The 20,906-nt window shown below is 43.7% G+C and overlaps 1 protein-coding gene across 1 annotated transcript; it reads left to right on the top strand.

The window, feature by feature from the left end:
* Positions 1–415: 415 nt before the first annotated feature.
* On the top strand, positions 416–17,240 carry LOC119405092 (non-structural maintenance of chromosomes element 3 homolog). Its single transcript, XM_037671875.1, has 9 exons — positions 416–599; positions 697–756; positions 941–1,004; positions 2,228–2,307; positions 4,231–4,328; positions 4,606–4,688; positions 11,978–12,020; positions 14,148–14,325; positions 16,409–17,240. Exons 1-9 carry the CDS (start codon positions 525–527, stop codon positions 16,484–16,486), a joined length of 759 nt encoding a protein of 252 aa, XP_037527803.1. The 5' UTR covers positions 416–524; the 3' UTR covers positions 16,487–17,240.
* Positions 17,241–20,906: the final 3,666 nt, after the last annotated feature.

Here is a 20,906-nt window from a genome sequence, read left to right as displayed (position 1 = left end):
TTCGAACCTCGTTCCATCCTGGAATTTTTTTCTTATTTAGTTTTTTTTCTTATTTCGAGCGATACTGGTTACGGACACCGGCGGCGGCGGCGGCGGCGGACAACTACGGCGCCAAAAACGGCCGGTGAAATGATCTCATAACAGCTTTCGCTGTAAAATTCGCATTGTAAAGGACGCGCAGCTTTTTGGATTCTTCGAGCACCACGCGAAAACAACTCTCGAAGGCTATGCTATAGTGCCTAGAATATACTGGCACTAGTATATTCTAGGCACTATAGCTATGCTTTGAGTGACTGCACACTCTGCACACCATACACGACCGCGGTAGTATGGTGGCTAGCGGTAGCCGAACGAAGTTTTTATCCAAGCCATAAACGCAAATTGTAGCTAGCCTACTGCAGCCGCCTCCAAAGCCAATCCGAATCATTGGCGCGCTAAGCACCAGTCTGAAAACAGTTCAGTGTCTGCAAGCGCGTAAAAAAGGAATTGCAACTCGAGCCACTGTTTTGTTTTGTTCATCTGAGATGGCAGATTCCAAGAAACGCGCTAGGCTGACACAGTCAAAGCTGAGCTTCTCAAAGACTTCACAATCGTCTTCGGTAAGTCACCCATTTCACTTGACACTGATGACATTACTTGTGGAGTCGCTCTTTGTCAACGAGTTAAATTTGTACGAATTCCGCTTTCTTACTTCAGAAGCGTGGGGATGCCGAGAAAAGTGGATCCAGTGTATCTACAGAAGATCTTGAACGTATGGTGAGGAAGTGTCAGTTTTGCATATTGCTTTTATCGCGTTGTGTCGCATGGCTAATCAGCGCCATGTACCGCTCGGTTGCGAGTTATCCGCGCGCATTAAACGACTATATTCGACTGGCTTAGTGATTGGTGTCGGGATAATAAATGTTATGAGCGTAAATGCAACATTTTTCGCCTTTTTAAGGTCAATGACACCGTGTACTACCTTCTGATCTCGGACCAGCACAAGGAGGCCATCAAGAAGAAAGGTAAGCCTGCGACCCTTGCTTCGTAATTCTTCTAAAGGGCGCGCGTTCGTTGCTTTCTGGAATGCGGTTACGTACCACACACATACGTCCAATCGAAACGATGTTTGCACAGTATAGTTTCAGTGTGCTGTAGTTACACGTCCCAAGAATGAAGAATGAACTGGCCGAGTTATGATAGGTTCTTGCTTTAAAGACACCAAAGTGGCACTAAAACAAGCGACTCGCTTTTCAAATTTGTGAGTGTAAAGAAATTCTCGTCTTGTCTTGCTTTTATGGCATGCATTTATAAATGAAGAAAAAAAAAATTCGTGTGCACATTTGTAGCACAAGGCTCCGACGGAGACTTTGTTCTTTTAATGTGTTACTTTACCCTAAGGCTTTAAAATACGTTAAACATAATAATAGTTCATTTATTTTTCATCGAAAATATGGAGGAGGCTTGGAGAAAAAGATAAGAGGCAGTTTGACTAGCTCTGGCCTCCCAGAAGTACACTTTGGTAAGTTACAGCAAACGGCGGTGCTCAAAATAAAAAATCAAGAAGGGACTTGTGCTCAGATGAGGCAAACAGCCTTATGAACAGAACGGAACTGCACAAACACATGATTGTGTAGTTACATTTCTTGTGTAAAGTCTAGGAGAGACCGGTGGTGTGGACCATAGATTCACTTGGCGGGTGCTGTAGCCAGGTGTGGCTAAGTCCCGCACACCGTAGGTGTTGCTGACGAGCCGTTTGTGACCTAGGAGTATTTATAGATGATTACGCAAGTCGGGTTTCTGAACAGGCCTAGGACAGAACGGGCAGCTTGAAGCGGTGTTGTTGCAGCTACACTTGGTGCGGATTGTTGGTGTAACAGCCTTCGTAGGTGTAACTCTTTGTAGGGATACCTCACCTTGATGAGCAACCTTGCTCGACCGTGAAGCTTTCTTTCTGACAAACTCGTGTTAGTTTCCCGTGCTTTGTGTAGTCAACTAATGTGCCTGCATGCTTCAGTATCCTAGCCCCCCAGTCAAGTCGATATGCAGATAAATTTTTTCTTGATCCATGAAGCATTTTCTCTGAGAAATTCCTATGTTTTTTTTTTTGCTTCTTTTTGTAGCTTCGTGCTTTAAACATGTGGATGACAAATACAAATTTTTCTTCCACCTTGTCAGCCAATGATTTGCCATACGGTATGTGTATTTTAGCAAGCATTAACAGCTCATGTTTGCTTCTTTATTTCAGACATACAGAAGCATGTTCTGAACAACAGTGGAAGAGTCATGCGCAGTGTGCTTGCCTCGGCTAAGGAGAAACTCCACGATGTAAGTCTAAAAGGCAAGCAAATGCAATTACCATTTAGTGTTCTGTATCACTCTTTTATAGCAATTGCATTTTCATGACTGCAGCATTTTCATTTTACTGGTAAATGAGTCGTAGAACATGTGACAGACCAGGTCTCGTTATCAGGTGTACAGCACAAGGCATTTCTTGTACAACCAGTGGTGAGGGCCAGACATAATGCTTGATTGAAAGATACACCGATGAGAAGTTTGCCAAGGCTGCACGTTGGCCTTGCCGCTCAGTTATATTAACCGCCCTTGGTGTAAGAAATCCTAAGCTGGACAAGGAGCAACACAGAGACGTAGCGCTGTGTGTGCGTTTGTGTTTTTGTCGCTCTTTGTCCATTCTTGGGTGTGCTACACCAGTGGAAGCTATAGGGAAAGCTTATTTTGCTTGTATCAGTGAATTGCCTGTACACAAAACCAAGGAAACCACTACTGTGAGAACATAACACTTGGTAAGACTGAAAACACGGAAAAAAGAAAATGCGGAGTGGTGCCACTACCTTGGAAGTTCCAGCACCATCCCGCCTTGATGTCATGGGTTATAATTACGTCAGCAAAGGATCTTGTAGATCTATGTTGGTTAAAATGAAGCTTAGAATAACAGAGAGCTGAGCTAATTGGTAAGTATTCATTCTAAAAAGACAGGGTGTGCAAACACGGACACAAGAAAGAAGTCAGGACACCACAAACGCCGACTAACAACTGAAGAGACGCACAACGCCGAAAAAGAAAGAAGGCACGAAAACTTAGTTTCGTGCCTTCTTTCTTTTCCGCCGTTGTGCGTTTCTTCAGTTGTTAGCGTTTGTAGTGTCCTGACTTCTTTCTTGTGTCCGTGTTTGCATGCCCTGTCTTTTTAGGTTAAAATGAGTTGCATTGTGTTTTAAGGGAGCCATTAGCGGAACCAAGTCAGGCTACCTTGCAAGTATCTCAAAATTTTATTGAACCAATGTGGCCAACACGTTAAAAAATAATTTGTAATCCGTGATGTCATGCTGACATTGAGATGCTAGTGCTTAGGCGTGAAATTTGAAAGTGAAACCTTGATTTTCATTTTCTGTTCTGATAATTAACCTGTAATTTCACAGTTAACGATGGTAGAGTTTCTGAACAATAATTTGTTAGTTTAGACTGACTTAGTGTACATTTAAATGACCTTGTGCATGCGGAAGTAGTTTTTGTTTATACAAAGTGAATAACTGCACAACGTCCTCATAAGCAGCTTAACCACTAACATATGTTTACTAAAAGAATAGAGCAGTCAAACTGTTTGCAAATGCCCTGCTGCCTGTTTGCTACTTTGTGCTCTAAGGCAGCCATGTTTTGGAAGCAATGTTCGGTTCCCTTTGCACTGATTGAGCTACAGTGGCATCAATGGCGATCACATAACAACTGTATCCATGTTGGAAATAGTAGTGATTGGGTGTTCATGCAAACTGACTGCAGTAGACTCACAGTAAACAGAAATCTCTCAGAACGGGATTGCTGCTTAAGTAGAACAACCGCCTCTGGCAAGATCGGTATCATACTTGAATTCTGCATCGCTGTTCATCTCACAGTAAATGGAACTCCTGTTAAACGGAACATATTTTTTCTGGTCCCTTCAGGTTCTTTTTAACAGGAGTATACTGTACTTGCTTATGAACCTGACTTTCAATTTCGCCAGCTGTCTTTCACTGAACGCGCTATCAGCAGTTGTATTAGTCACTTTTTGTTTTCTCCAGCTTTAGTAATGCCTCTGTAAAAAAAAAAATAATGCTTTTGTCATGTCTGCTGTGGCATTGCGACAGCTACGCATACTTTGTGCTCTACACTGTCGGTAGTTGCTTTCTTTGCAGTTTACAGGAGGACCTGTTTGTGTGATTCCTTTCTTTCTCTTTTTTTCATTTGTCTTTTTCTCAGGTGTTTGGTTACGAACTGGTAGAGCTTGAAGATAAGCAAGGCTCAGTCATACTAGTCAGCAAAATCGACCTTTCTGAGTACAGTCAGTTCTTAAGAAGGTAAGCATACTTTTCGCTCCTGCTGCAAGTTAAATACTGCCGCGATTTTTATGAAAGGGAACACGTGACTCACGAATGCATGGCAGAGAGCTTCGTACTGCATGAAACGTACATATTATGTTCAACGAAGTTTTTCTTTTTCACTCTGTGCTCTATGAAAAACTGCACCGAATTAGAATTTCCCAATGCAAACACTGTGCACATTCGCTGCATAGGTGGGGTGCAGAATTTGAATTTTTGCTTTTAGTGATCTGCTTTATTGTCTCTTAAATTTCAGAAGTGACAAAGATCTTGCAAAACAGGGCCTCATAATCCTTGTCCTGGCCCTTATTCTCATGAATGATGGAGTCATCCGCGAAGGTATGAAATTTCTTTATTTCCTGGTCATACATACGTATTGGTGTCAGTGAATACAGTGCTCACTGTACTGTTTTGCACGCATCGAAAAGTGTCTTGTGTCCAGGAATAAGAGGCACGCGTTCAACTTATTGCTGGTTAATTTGACTGTATTCAACATTTCCATATGGTATCCTTATGTGCGTTATTTGATCAAAATTTGAGCACTGATAATCGGATGAAAGTTGACGGTGTCGACTCTGCTAGCCACAATAGTTGCGATGTAACGATGAATGTACCGGCAAGGTTGTACCAGTCTGTAACACTGGATAATACTGATCAGTAATTATCATTGCATCGTGGCAACATTGCAGGGGATGTGGTATTATGATAACCTGATAACCAACATGGATTTCTCGTATAGTGTAGTCCAATGTTAAAGAAATTGTGCCATTGTGTGGCTGTCACTTTGCTGGAACTCCAGATTAAATTGTCTGGTTACGCTATGCCAGTACGACTACGCAGGGACACAACTCATGTGTTGTGTGGGTCGACCGCACAGCGAGGGAAGGTACGAGAAATGGTAGGCACAGCATTAAAGTAACATTGAAGTGAAACTGTGAATCGGTTTAGATTGATAAATCGTACTCGCAAAACTCTAATGTAGTTAACTCCACCTTCGTAGTTTTAAATAGAGCAGAAAATGAAGTTCAGAAGTTTCATTTTTAATTTTCGCACCGAAATGTCAGCACGTGACGTCAAGGTGTTCAAAGTGTATTCTGACTTTGGTGACATTGGTTCAGTGAAATTTTCTGAAACTTGGTACATAAAGTCTATGCCTCCCTCAGTGGACAGTCTACTTCATTTTTACCAATTACGAACTGCAGTAAAACCTCATTAATTTGAACTCGCTTATTTTGAAATCCCGCTTAATTCGAAGGGTTTCTGCGGTCCCATATTTTGCAATGTAAATTTGGGTGGATAATTTGAAGCGGCGTTCAGCACCAGCTCGGTTAATTTGAAAACTTTGGGTGCCATGTGCCAATTCCTGATCTCGATTTTGCTGCAAATCCGCGGAAACGATGGCTTTTAGGAGCCACAAGACAATGTATTGTAGCGATACTAATTAGTGACAGGTGAAGCACCTAGCCTCGCTGCTGCCAGCAGAAAAAAAAAGGAAAGAAAAAAAAGCGGTCTCGTGGTCACTTGAAATGTGCACATGCGGAAAGGATGACGTGCGTCACTGCAACACAGTGGTGACACGAGGGCAGCATGTCGCATGTTTCTCGCAACATCACAATGATTTACCCATTCTTTCTGGGAAACAGACAGACAGACAATGAACTTTAATGTGGTCCTGAGGGGCAACTCGGAAAGCCTCCTTACAGGGGTGGAGCCGCCGCGGGCAGCTCCCACGTTGAGACGGGCAGGCCGGGCCTGACTGCCGCATCGTGGGCCCTCTGGATGGCCCGTAGCTTAACGGGGAGGTTGGAGCTCTTGAGTGCCTCCTCCCACTTTTTTTCCGTGGTGAGACGATCTTGCTGTCGTAACGAGGGACACTGCCAGAGCATGTGTTCTAAAGAACAAAATAATAAAAAAGGTCTGACGGAATTCACGATGTATGCGAACCTCCGATTGGCGGTTTCTCCTGCAGTTTGCACACTTGCACTGCTGGCGGAATTTGCCTGCAACGCCTACTTTGAAAACTCAGTTCGAAAGCTTCATTGGTTATGTTTTCCAGCCAGAACACATAGTGAATTCCGTCCTACTGGCCATTATTAAATTCTTTATTTCACCAGAAAGAATGGGTGAATGATCGCATCGTGACGCGCTGATGCTGTGAGGAGCAGGTGACATGCTGCCCGCGTGTCGCCACTGTGTTGCAGTGAAGCATGCCTTCTTTTCCACACGCACGCATTTCAACTGACAGGTGCACATTAAAGAACCGCAGGTGGTCGAAATTTCCGGAGCCATCCACTACGGTATCTCTCATAATCATATCGTGGTTTTGGGACGTTAAACCCCAGATATTACCACAAGACCGTTTCATTTTGTTTCATCTTTTGATCTTTTCATTTTGTTTGCGCTGACAGCAGCGAAGCCTACCATTTTCCCGGGTTTGCTGCAAAAGTGGCACCGGGTGTTGCTGGAAAACATAACCCTTGGAGCCGCATACCAGCAGGCACAGCAAACTACCACCTCTGATTACTTTCAGTAATTCCTTGCATCGCGGTTTTTGTATGTTTCGTTAATTCGAAAACCCACATAATTAGAAGATTTTTCACAGTCCCAGTGACTTTGAATTAACGAGGTTTTACTGTACGTAGGCCCTAGTGGACGCCGTCAAAGTGATTGGTGCAGGAATTTCAAGTTGGAGTCACCACCCGCATTTTCTTAAGCCTTGTTTTCTCACTTAACAAGCATCTTATTGCAACAAGTGTAGTGATTTTGGTATTCTGAAAGAGTAATTTATTAATACGACAAAAGTCACTTTTGTCTTTAGTGTCGCTTCAAGGGACAGAAAGATAGCAGTTATGGATTAGCTAAGAAGGCTAGCTGACATTCTAGTGAACATTAAAATCCTGACGCTATGAAATTTCACTTTGGTCAAGTTCATTATGAGTGAGTTGTTAAGCCTCGATGTAGCGAAGTCTGTAAGCTTGGCAATTTGTCTCGTTATGTTGAAACTTTGTTCAATCGAAATTTGACCTTTTGTGCGAAGGTAGTCGCTGAAGGATTCTTATTTTGCGCTGGAATCACCGCAAGAATGCTACAATAATATGGAAGCACAAAGAATAACTAATTTCAATGACAGAAAAAAAAAAATTGAAGCTTAGCTCCGGCGACCATGATTTGATGCTGCACCGGTGAAGTCCTCTTCACAGCAGCGATTCACCAAGCATAGAGCCAAAACAAATGCAGGTCTCATGCACTGGGGTAACATGAGATAACAGAAGCTATTGTGCCGGTTCTGCCGCCGGGGTTTGTTACTGAAACCTCGGGTGTTGCTGAGAGTTGTGCGACACCGATGTTATCACGCTTACCGAATTGGACTTGCACTGCTGTCCAATGAATGTACAACATCGAAAAACTGTTGCATGTCACAAAATCAAAAGAGCTGTAGTCTCAAATCACGTGCAAGGAAGCAGCCGACAACCTGAATTACACCACATCCACTTATAATGGCCATGTTTCTTCTTTTACGTTGTACACCGTATTAAGAATAGAGCAAGACCCATTACGGCATTGCGAATTTCATTCACCACTATGCCCTCGCTCAACAAAAGTCTCGTGAAGCGGCTTTATCACTGAAAGTTCATATAACTTTTAGAGCTGATAGGGGTACGGCTGGTAACTGCAAGCAGCGCCAAAGAATATTACAGTAGAACCCTGCTGTTACTTTCCTCACTGCTGCGTTTACCTGGCTGTTCTGTCGTTTTCCTCCGGTCTCGGCATAGCTCCCATAGGATCCAATGGAATATTTTTTTTTACCTGCCACAATGGTTTAGTGGTTATGGCGCTCGACTACTGACCCGAAGGCCGCGGTACCGAATCCCCGGCCACGGCAGCCGCATTTTCAGTGAAGGCTAAAATGCTTGAGGCCCGTGTACTTAGACTTAGGTGCACGTTGAAGAACCCCAGGTGATCGACATTTTCTGAGCCCTCCACTATGGTGTCCCTCACCATCATATCGTGGTTTTGGGACGTTAAACCCCAGATATTATTAGTATTATTATTACGTTGACATTTCACACAGCTTGGCCTGGCTTGACCGTAAGATTATCTGCATGAGTGGCGCAAACGATACGCATAATGTACTTGTGGTTGCCGCAAACAAAACCATAGCCTTCGAGATTCGTATTGCAAAGATGCCATGTATGACATAATTGGTTTTAAACTTGTCTTTAGTGCTGATGAAAGTCAGGCCTTCGAGACTGGCGCTTGTTTCCGTCGTTGCATTGGCGTGGATTCATCCTTATTTGTCGGAGGAGTTCACATGGTTTGCGGTCGAACTTGTCCCGCTGGTTGTGTTCAGGCCTTCAACTGTTCGTTGAAGGCCTGAAAGAAGGCCTGAGAATCGCATACGTTGAAGGCCTGAAAGAATAGCATACGTTGATTACATTTCTGTGAATGACACCGTTGTCAGCTCCGCGGTTCTATCCGTCGGCTAGATCATGAGTGAGTGTGCCAATGCGTGCACCAGTAATGATGTTTAGGAATTAGAGGAGCATTGGCCATTTTCTTCGACGATCGCTTTCGGGAGTACTTTCACGAGGCGTTTGACCGTCTTCGACGAGCCACATTGGCCCGACACTATGCCTGCAGTGCCAAGTTATCGCTCGGGGATGCAAAGGTATTGGCAATCTCTCAAAGGTATTGCCTAAAGTGACTGCTTGCCAGCACTGGATTTATTAAAGCGATATGACACTGCATATGCCAGTGATGTGATAGCTGCGCCAATTGCGCCAAATTGCGCCAAGACATGAAAGCTGCTACATCCTGCTACATCTCTGCTGTTTTGCGCCAAAACTGCGCCAAACTATAAGCACACTAGCGGAAAAACGTGCACAGCGCGCCGGCGGCAGCAAATCGCAACACTCCAAAGCTGCCGCGCAGCAAAATTTTCGTGCCGCGAGAGGAATGTGTTCGTGCATCATTTTTCTCGGCACGCTGCTCGGCGCTTTTTGGGGACATAACCATAACCGACATAACCCTCTCCAGACTGCTGCAAATTGGCGTGACCCCCCAAAAATGCACCTTGGAAGGAGCGGCTCGCCGCGAGCTGGTGTGACCGCACCGCCGCAGCAACATAGAAGTAAAATTTCAGTTGTTAGTACAGCGACGTCCACGCCTGTCTTATTTTTGCACCCTTTTTTTAAGTTCCGCTACTCGAACGAGTGTTATACCCTTGTCACACGGACAACCTTAACCGTGGTTAAGCTGACTACGGTTACGACTGACCACGGTTAGGGGTAGCTACACAGCAGAAATAACAGCATGGTTTTGCAGCGATAAAGCGACATGCTACACAAGAGGCACATTGAGGCCACGAAGACGCATCGGAATTCAGCAGGTGTACTGAAAACTCCAAAGACCTGCATAGCAGACGTATTTGGACATGACAAAAATTGCAACCCAATCCGTTCCAGGCTCTTTGAGAACCCAAGTAAACCAATTTAGGAGGCGTTGATGTAAACGTAACCGGCTGATACGAATTCGTGAAATTTCCCAGCCGAATTCCACTGTGTCGAATGGGCCGAAATTCGGATGTTCCGAACTCTTTTCCGCGTCGCGGCGGGTGATACGAACTTTGGTACCGAATCCGTCGAGCGACGGCCGAGAGCAGAATGCTGTTAGCTTCGGAAGTACGTGCGCGGCCAGTGCGCACACTGTCAGAACTGTGGTTATCGTTTGCCATAACCGCTGTGGGTGAAACTGCAGTCGCTCTTGACACTATCATGTATGGCGACGACGAAACTGACAGGACTCCGAAAGTGCACGTGCGTCCAACGCCCACCCAGTCCAAGTGGCGCTGCTTCCTGCAAACGCCGCGGACAAAATAGCGGCAGATGCGATTATAGATAGCAATACAGGCGACGTAGAACGTAGTTTTGAAGGCACGTGCGCAGCCAGCACAGGCGGATTGAAAACGGAACTACCGTTTGCCGCAACCGCCGGGCACGGAACCACGGTCGCTATCAACGCGATCATTGATAGCGACTACGAGCTCCGAAGGTACGCGGCTAACGCAGCGGTAGATTAAAAGCTATATAGTCGTAGAAAAAGGCACGAAGCAGTGGTGTAGCCAGGAGGGGCGCACCCCCCCCCCACAAAAATTTCTGCCTATGCTCCTGGCACGAAGCCTTTCGGCTTTCGTGTCGATCTTCGCTTGTCACTATGGTTGAGCGGACTTACTTCGTTTTCAGTTGGCCTCATGCGAAGCTTTGACGCGCGCTTTCACGGCAGCCAGCTGCGCCGTCCCTTATTTGTCCGTTCACGTGTGTCCCAGAAAGGCATACGCGAGTTCTTTTGACAGAAGTTAATGTTTTGTGCGTATATCGTGGTTTGAAAACAGGTCTTGCTAGTCTTTTGATGATACCAAATTTGGGCGATATAAATATTGTCGTTCCCCCTTCGGATTTGTATCACCGAGATTCTGCTGTAGTTCGGAAGCCCTACCTGCATTGTTAGTTTGGCCACTCTAAGCCATTATAAGACCGCAACACCAATGGCAGCCTGCATTGACACCCTCGTCCAATGTTTACGCTTACGGGGCTGTTAGGTGAACCAATGGTGTTATGCAAACAGCCATTATTGGACAGAACTTTTTATTTCAAAACAGTTCCTCCTTATTTGACTGTTTTGCTTGACATGGTTCACTTTCCCCCTTGGCAGTGAGCTTTTAGCTGATCCAAAAGCTGTTTTCCCTGCTCCCAAACGCGTTTTTGGCTACTCCAAAAGCCCTTTTACCTGCTCCAAAACGCACTTTTTGCTGCTCCAAAAACCTGCTCCAAAACAGCTTCAGTCAATCACATCACTGATATGCTCAAAAAACTTTTCGTGCTGATCGGGCACGAGTAAACACACCAGGCAATGTTGCACGGTTTTTTTCAGTCATAGGCGTTGAAATTAAGTTTTGCATCACAAAATATTTTTTTTTTTTCGTTTTTCCAGTTTCTCGGCTCTTACGTTTATTTCTTATGGTCCCTTCGAAAACGTATCACCGGGGTTCTGCTGTACATGGCTGCTTAAAACTTATTGCCGCAGTGCCCTTACCAAAAAAAAACTTGCAGTTGCAGTAAATGTGCCTGTTAGTTCCGATTGTTTTTGCTGGGAATTTATTCAATTCTTCACACACTCCAGCCTGCCAGAGAATAGCATCTTTTGAGTTCGGGATAACAGGGAGTGGGCTCTGCGATATCCTAAAACATGCGACGGCGTATTTTTTTCTCGCCGATCAAGATCGCTTGCAAGATGCTGTCCTTACCGGTGACATCCGTTTCCTAAACGAGCTTGATCCCCTTCTAGATAACTGAGAGATCATTGTGTTTGCTCTTACTGCCTCTACGTCTACTTATGCTTGTTACTTGACATGTGCCGGTAGCAATAGCACCAAAGGTAATTGGATTGGATGAGACAAAGAGGCGAGGCTGTTTTTCTTCAGTGGAAAAAACCAAATGGCGATGACTACATTAGAGCTAAGTGCTCAAATATGCACAACACCTCTGACTGCTCAAGAGCACGGCACACACGCATTCGCAGACGGCATCAAGGCGTGATTTGTGAATCATTGTTATGCTTGTTTCCTGCAGATTCACTTTGGAAAATGCTGAGGTCCTATGCCTTTGACCCGAAGTGAGTTTCCCCTTATTCTTTTTGCGCCATTGGGGAATGGTTTACGCTGAAGGTAGCTTCAAAGGGTCTGTGCTTGTTGGTCAGTTAGGTTATATTGCCAGTTCAGGCCCTACCGTTTGAGAGGTCAGCCACTGGCGTTTTAAAAAGTTTGTACCATTGCTTTGGAAGTACATTACTATGGGATATCTATTTTTAATCGGTGATAGTCTGCAATACTGTTAGCTCAGGAATGTCCTGTGGCATTTTTTTTTTACTTCCTCAAGCTACAGTAATTTTTTTTTTCAAATCTAATCAAATGTTTATTTCATATTATATATACAGATAACGAACACTTGTCAAACCTGTAGCCAAAGGCTAATTGAAGGTCCGATAAAAAAAGATACCTAGGAAATACTAGCACAGCAGGGAAAAAAAAAACAGCAGTAGTAATACACTATGACTTCTTTATAACAAAGTCACATCTGACACGAAAATAACTTCGTTATATAAAAAAATTCGTTATAAATGTACATTCATAACACTGTATCTATGACAAGACTATTTTTAAATTACTTTGTTATAACCGATAATTCGCTATATCCATGTTTGTTTTATCGAGGTTTGAGTGTAATTGCAATAAACAAAAAAAGTCAATCTTGATATCTCAAATGAATGGAAATAATTAAATGAACCAAGAACTGACATACACCTGAGTACTGAAGAACAAGGAAAGGGCTACGTACAGATACAGGAAAAGAGCTACTTCAATTTTAGGATGTATGCTGTTGTGAATATCTTATACGTCAAGGAAAATATGCAGCACAAATATCAGTTAAACCTGAATTAGTCAACAGACATATCTTCCTAACTACAGCATGCACATAATGAGTAAAACCAGAGAAATAGTGCCTTTCTGTTACATAATATAATACAACGGTATCGCGGTACAGTAATTACACAGAATGAGAATTAAAAAAATATAATTTATCACCCTGTACAGAGCTATTAAAGAATTTATGAATGACTCTGTCTTTAACAAAGAAAGAAATATTGCTTCAGGGCGCTAAGGAAGTTCGCAGAATCTGTTCCAAGTCTTAATTCCTGTGAACTGTAGCATACGTTCACCATACACATTATTACTAGGCTCAAGATTGAAAGGACCTGCAGTAGGTCAGGCTGGCAGTTTGCAAATTTCTGAGCGGATGCTTCCTGTGGGTGCACGTGCATTTTCGTCAGACTCGAGAAAGAAGTGTAACTGCAGCAGTTCAAGAAAAGAGTGAGCTTCTGTGACAGGAGTTCGTCAACTTTGAGGTCCCTTACAAACTTTTGCTGCAGATAAGGTATGTAGATGTACAAAAGAAGATGGTGGTTATGGAGAGCACTGTGCAGGATGTATGTAGCTGGGCTTGGTCAACTGCTTTCAGCCCTCTAGCCATCCTCTCTGGCTGACAACCGCGTGCTATGATTGGTCTTTGTGGGTGATGTACCTTCGGTTGTGAGGCAGGCCGAGTAGCCTAAGCATTTCTAGAGAGCGCCACTCAAGCCTAAACTGGAAGTAGCCACCAACATGTTCAAAGCAAAAAAGACAAGAAAATGCCCAAGTTCATTACGTGCAGCTAAGTAACTCATGGGCCGGGTGTTACCCTCTTGCCATTCTGCTTGTGTAGCTTCTGGCGCGCCCATCAGGGCAAAAACAAAGAGACAAAGCCACTCTGCTGGTACAGTAACTACCTGTTACTGCTTATAGTACTCGAAGGATTCGAAAAATTTTTTGTGCCAGAAGAGCTGCGAGGCGGTCATCCTGTGGTGAGGTCATTTTGTGGTTCCTTAGAAAGCTGTTTCAGTGTCCCTTTAATATGACATTTTTGTGACATGCCGTATGATGGACACTTGTGCATGTGTGTGCGTGCATACTGTGAGCTTTCCTTCTATGCTTCTCATCCTTCAGTACCCTCTCCCCCCATTTCATTGCAGGGTAGTCAGCCAGGCTCTCTTATGTTAACCTCTCTGCCTTTTTCTTATGACTTCTCGCCCTTTCTCCCTCAAGCTGCTGAGCTATCAACAATCTGTTGCCTGTATGCAAGCATTTGTGAAATGCTCGGCTGTTTATGGCTGGCTATGTCGTATGCTCTTCGTTCTTGTTTTCAGCGTGACAGATCCAACCTTTGGTGACGTGAGGAAGCTGATATGTGTAGAGCTTGTCAAGCAGGCGTACCTCGAGCAGTCGGTGATTCTAGGGTCTGATCCACCATTGAATCAGTACCACTGGGGCATGCGGGCGAAGAAGGAAATCTCAAAGCGCTCTGTCCTTGAAATAGTCTGCAAGGTATGTTCAATTTCACCCGCAGGCTTTGCTTCCACGATGTTCTAAGGTCTGAGACGTGTTCTGAGCATGCTGAGTCAGATTTGTTTGTATACCCACGTGTCTGATGCGTCATGCTAGAGTATTACATGACCAAAGACTGTGAGTATAAAAAGAGAAATAATAAGATGAAAAGAAAAGGTGTAAACAAAATATAGCAAATAAAAATGGGTGCTTACTAGCAAAGGAGGAAGAAAGTAATTTGCAATAACAACCAAATTTGTAATGCTTAATACGTAGGGGCATGAATATGTTTAAAATTGTGTCCACAAATTGATTATGGTATGCGATTGCTGATAGATTTGCACTTGGTTCACACACCATTCATCAGGTGGTTTGCATATACAGTAAAAGCTCGTGAATTTGACCCCCATTAATTAGGAAAATCGGATAATTCAGACCTTTTTCCCTATCTCGGCCAGCATATGTATTGTTTGATGACATCAAACTCTCGTTAATTCGGTCATATTTGGCTGCAACCCGGTTAATTCGGACGACCCTCGGAGCGCGCCTAGCACAAAGTGCCGTAACTCTGCAACACAAAGGAGTGAAAATGCCGTTTGTGAACAACTGAAACGGCTGCGGGACTTGGAAAGGCATGGTCGCCATCCACAACCTTGCCACAATCGCGTTTTTGGCGACCAAAGCTTCAGCGGCTGTGGCAAACTTGTTTAGTTTTCAATTTCACTTATTGCACACGCACTGTGTGAGTGCTATCTATGATCACGCCGATAGCGACTGCGGTCAAAGCTGCGACAAGCAGTAGTTTCATTTTCATCGTGTGCCTTCAGAACTGCATAGTTGCCATCCGTGATTGTACATTAGCGAGCGAGGTTTATTCAGCAGTTTCGTTTCGACCCTGGGTGTATGCTGCCCACATGCCTTCAGAACTGCATAAACACTACAATAGTGTCTTTGGCGGCCCCAGTTTCGTCCAGAACGAATGCAGCACTCAGTAGCTTCGTTTTCACTATGAACAAGCTTTTACTGTATTTGATATTGCTCAAGTATTTGGAACTAATCAGATGTTTGAGAGAGTACTATTTGTGAGCGCCAGCTCTTTTGTTGCTGTTATTGATGATGTAGCTAGCAAGGCTGATCGACATTGTATCAGGCTTCAGGCATTATTCACTGCTATTGATGGCAGCACAATATTGGGTCTTTTGTGATGAATCCTTACCAAATATCTGAACTTTGTCATTCCAATATTGGGGGACCTTTTATTCAACCTGTGACTTTGTTTTATGTGCCGTCGTGATGTGCATCACGACGTGAAATAGGGCACAGTATGCTGTCCACAGGCTGTCACAAAGTCGAAGCACTTTTTAATGTGCAATCGTGCAGCGTGGTGGAATGGTAGACGTCGACATCAATTTTACGATTCAGGCAGTTCTTGGCCTCCACACATTATGGCCTGCCTTTATAGACAGTAGGCTCACCATGTTCAGCCTTACGACCCAACTACTAACTACCAAAAGGAAACTAATCTTACTGCACAGAGGATGCAAAGTCCAAAACCAAGAGAAAAAAAGTTTTCTGTCCTCGTCAACTTGTAACTTGTGAGATATAGAGATGGATAATGTGGGAAGACCTAATGAAAATCTTCAAACAGTCACTAATATCAACATATTAGTGACTGTTTGAAGATTTTATATGTTTTGAAGATATTAACATATTATTTTGCATGCAGCATATTCAGTTCATGTTGTTGAGCTTGTTCATGCTTGAGCAAAATGGTTAGGACGTTAACAAAAGGCGAAGAATTCAGGACAGGAAATTGCATCGTAAGTGGCTCTTTTTTCTGCCCTGCATTCTTCACCTTGTGTTGCGTCATAACCATTTCACTCAGATGTGTGCCAAGGACAGTTATTATTGGGAACAAAGCAGGGGGCATGTGGTACCTCCAAATGTTCTAAAGCTAGACAGTGTTGTGAAGTGATTTCATGTGAACTTGTTAATGACAATGCCTGTATGTCCTGGTCATTTGACGGGATCATAGTGTTGTCCTTTAGATGTGTATGACCGATGAAACTGCTTGTCCGTGCAGATTATGGGCCAGGGAGCACAACCGGAACACTGGGCGTCGGTTTACGATGAAGTTGTGCGTTCAGAAAATGCCAACTGACGAGGAACCTGGTGCCAGCTTTCCACATTGTTCACACATTAATTCAGTTATTGCCCAGAATTTTTTTCTTTCGTTTCTGCACATTTTGAGAAAGGCAGTTTAGCTCCTCAGAGAAGATATGAAAATTGGGAGGAGAAAGGTGAAATGTTTGTAGTGTCTGTTTCTACTGTTTCAGCATACCAGTACCCATTCAAACTGACCTCGTAGAAGTATGGACATGAATGGGAATGGAGCTGTTAGCCCATGTTTTGTTCCTTCTAGGTAGTGTGAGAGTTTGTTGAAAGGATAGAAACAGACTACATAAGTGCTGTGCCTCTATATTTCTAGTTTGTGTTGTCTAATACGCAAAAGTAGAATTTTAAACTGCAAACGAGTGCTTCTTACAAAGAAAGATTGTTTCAACTTAATTGTAGTTATATAATGCAAATATTGTTTCTATCTGGCATCTCTACTACTTGTTTTGTGAGCGAGACCTGCTACAGCCCGGAATTTTCTTTTTCACGGTAAGGGCAGCACCTCAAAATTTTCATTTCTGCTTGAACTATAATTTTTTTGCCTTTGCTTCCCACACACAGAGAAAAATACTGTGATATGTACATACTTCACTGACTTTACTTGCCAGGAGGCTTGACCATGAAATGTCCTTTTGTAAATAGTACTGTAAATAGTAAAGGTGTATAAATGTTTGATACCTGATGCCCAAACGTGATTTATTATCTTCTATTAAAGATTACATCGTGCTTCTTTTGCTTGATGTGACTGGAGTTCTAGCTTGTCTGGTATTGTGGCATATGCAGGGGCATTTGTAATCGCATCTTGTGACACGGTAATCACATCTTGTGACACCTTGTCTAAACCTAATTATAGACATTTTTCTTTTATACCTCGGAACAGTAGCGCAAAGAATCGCACAGACGACGGCAGAGCAAGACGGGACACAGGCCTCGTGCCGCTCTTAGTGCTGTGTCCCGTGTTGCTCTGTCCTCGTCTGTGTGATTTTTTGCGCTACTGTTCCAAGTTATGCACTACCAACTAGCCCACCAGTCTGTCCTTATAAACTTCTTTTATACAAGAAGAAAATTGAAAAGGGGACATGTTCACGTTGCTGCTGCCGAAAATGTACACCAGCTGCAAAGTAGTAGTGTTTGTTAAGGCAGTAGTGGTTCTGGTCGGGTTCTGCGCTACCAGGTGGCAGCACCATCCTGGCCGGTAACTTCCGGCAACCCGTTCTTGCATTGACACTGAGAAGTTTGTGGACAAGCCTTGTGGATCACCTTGGTGTCGTAACCAACAGTATGGTCAGAAGGTAGCAATACAAACTATGAACACTGACACTTATGAAATCCCAGTGATCAGCTTCTTGAAATGACTACCTATCATCTATGTAATGATTGTAGGTGTTACTTCTGCATCACTTGTAAAATCGCTTGGGATAGCTTGTCAATATTGCAGCTGTAAAGGTGCCCCCAGAAAGCTTATTTGAAGGCGACTTAGTTTCACTTTAATAAAAGGCACTAAAGGAAAATATTAAGGTAACTATATTGTAGGATTGTTCTCGTAATGACAAATTTGTCATTCATAAGTGGCAGAGAAGAAGGAAACGTGGGTTTTGCGTAAGTGTCCTTCTCCGCTGACATTGGCGTGAGCTTTCAGCGAATGACATGCGATTAATTGGTGCTCTCATTACATCACATGGCTTTCATGCAATCTCGGTCATTCAGTTTTTCTGCAGGTATTTGTTATCGTACTTTTCTATCTTAGTTTGAGAACACTCTCGCAACATCAGATCTGGCATTGTTCTTGAAGATCGTTTACCACCTGTTCACTGGTTTGTCGTTGGGCTAATGGATGATCGGTACTATTTAGAATCTGCAGCTTCACAGCGGTAATATTTTAGAAGATTTTATGAGGTCTGAAAACAAACAGCTGTGCATACTGTCATTCAGCGACCACGCTTGCTGTTTTTTATACTGTGTTGAGTTGTGTTGCTCTAGGTGCGCTCTTTGTGCGCCGCAGTTCACACAAGAAACTGTGAACCTTCAGCGGTTGATTCCAAAAGTGCGTGGATATTTTGTAAGCACAATTTTTCGGTCTGAGAAGCCACAAAAAGTAAGAGTCCCTCTTCCAGCAATGCCAAGAAGCGATAGCGATGCCGATAGGCCTCCTCGTGAACCGGTCATTACGCTCAACGTTCTGCTTTTACAGGAGTGGGTGCAACTGTGGTTAACTATCTTCATTTTGACAATTTCAACCGTTTTTTAATATAAAAAGCAGGTACAATAATTTTCTAGCGCTCGTCGTCACATGAAGTCCCTTTACCACCTCGCGAGCCAGGCGCTGCTGGTACTTCTCCAACTCGTCTGCAGGTGCCGCTAGGCCCTCGCCTAACGACGTTCATGCTGCCGCTCATGAGCATCGGATCAGAAGCCAAGTGAAGGCGGTGCCACTGCTCTGCTCACCACGAGCAAAGGCCTATCTGCACATTTTAAGCTAGAAAAGGTTATAATAAAAAAGAAGTGTACTGCATTTCAACACTAATATAGAAACCATCAACTGCGGACATCAGTAAAAGGTCACGTTGGAATCATACGCATCTTTGCTTTCTTGCCGTGTGGGGCACCAAAAGTCATTTTTCGCAACTTTAGTGAAATAAAAATACGAATCCACGTTTAATCAGAAAAGCAGGGTTCGTTTTATCCAATATACAACAGACAATCTTTCCATTGATAAGAGTTATCTCAGTTGGTGTTCTGAGTGGTTGTCTGTCCCTTTAACAGTAACAGATGGGATTCGAAGAGAAGGCAGGCATGCCAGGGGGAGGCGGAAAGTCAGGTGGGCAGAGGAGATTAAGAAGTTTGTGGGGATAACATGGCTGCAGCAAGCACTGGACTGGGTTAATCGGAGAAATGTGGAAGAGGCCTTTGCTCCGCAGTGGGCATAGTTGCGCTGATGATGGAGTAGAGGAGAACCAGAGTGACACCGAATGAAGGTTGCTTACTTGGCCACACATGGGTGTGTTTTAACCCTTTCCCTCCCGTTGACGAGTATAGCCGATGAGATTTTTTTACCAAAATGGCCGATGACAACTATACTCGTCATCAACAAAAATTTGTCCCACGTGGAACCAATGGCGACTACACTCATCATAGTTGCGTTTCTTTACGCTAGATGGCCACAATTGTCCTTCTTATGCAATCTGTGTCTCGGCTTTCATTTTATAGCCATTTTTCATTGTATTTCCATGCGGTGAAGCCATCTTTCAGTTATCTTTCTTTACCTAATTGGTGAAATGGAGGAGCTCCACTGAATTGAAAGAATGGTATCGTTTTATTCTGAAAAAGGAAACTCCACAAATTGAGCGACAAATATTTTTAGATGCGAAGCAGCTTTTGCGCTGGGCTTTGTCCGTAGTTCCAGTGGTGACTGTCCGCTTTATAAAACCTACCATAGCCATCTGTAACATATTGAGCGCGCGCTCGCGCCAAGGAGAAGTCTTCTTCGTCTTCTTCTTCGACCGCCTTGATGATGATACGTGCCGAGCACTTTAGGGGCCCGGGCTGCCGTATGCTGGCCTAGCTTGGCGTAACGCAGACATAACTACATGTGCTGGCACACGCTAGCGCGTTCGGGCCTGTGTGAGGGGCTGGGTAAGACGTTGTGGCCTCTCCCCCTTACACTCTCTCAGCAATCGTGATGGCGTCGGCAAACGAGATTCTGCAGACGTGCAATGAACCCGCGTGGCGTGCTCCAACAAGAGTTCGGGACGAGTAACAGCAACAGCAACTACAGTGAATTTATGGTGTGCTCCACATGCAAGGACGTGTTAACATCGGGCAAGGTGCCCGTGATGAACGGAACTTTAAGTCGACCCATGTGCTCCTTTGCATCCCCATGGTTCCCTTTAGTGGGGGATGGTGAAATTTTTTTGGTAAATTTGGTACAATTTTCTTTTTTTATGGTAGGGAAAGGGTTAAGCAGTAATACGATGAAATTATAACTTACAAAATGAAGATAAAGTTTGTGTACTCGGAAGAATGCGCTTTTTCTGGGAGTCGATAATAAAGTCTCGCAGCTCTTCTAGGGTGGATAGTAAAATAAGGTTAGTCCAACTGGATTTCTTGGACTGTACAGAAGTCATTTGTACTCTTGTTTATAGGGGATCTGAGTAAATAGTCTGCAGCAAAACTTTGCAGGAAATTGCATTATAAAAGCTTGCATCAAATTGGGACCAAATTAGGACCTCGTATGAAATTCTTTTTTCCAGCATAGCCTAAACGTAAATATTTTAGAGTAATGACACATGCCACTGGCCTGATATGGCAAATATATTACTATTCGAGCACACAAGTGGAGGTGTCTTTGTGATAAGAAAAATTCTCTTTTACCGAACAGAATTAAAGTAAAATTTTGTTAAGTGCAG

This window comes from Rhipicephalus sanguineus, chromosome 9 (assembly GCF_013339695.2).
Source record: "Rhipicephalus sanguineus isolate Rsan-2018 chromosome 9, BIME_Rsan_1.4, whole genome shotgun sequence".
In the NCBI taxonomy this organism is placed as follows: domain Eukaryota; kingdom Metazoa; phylum Arthropoda; class Arachnida; order Ixodida; family Ixodidae; genus Rhipicephalus; species Rhipicephalus sanguineus.
Note: the sequence above shows the minus strand (reverse complement) of the source record. Positions and strands in the feature narration are given on the sequence as shown.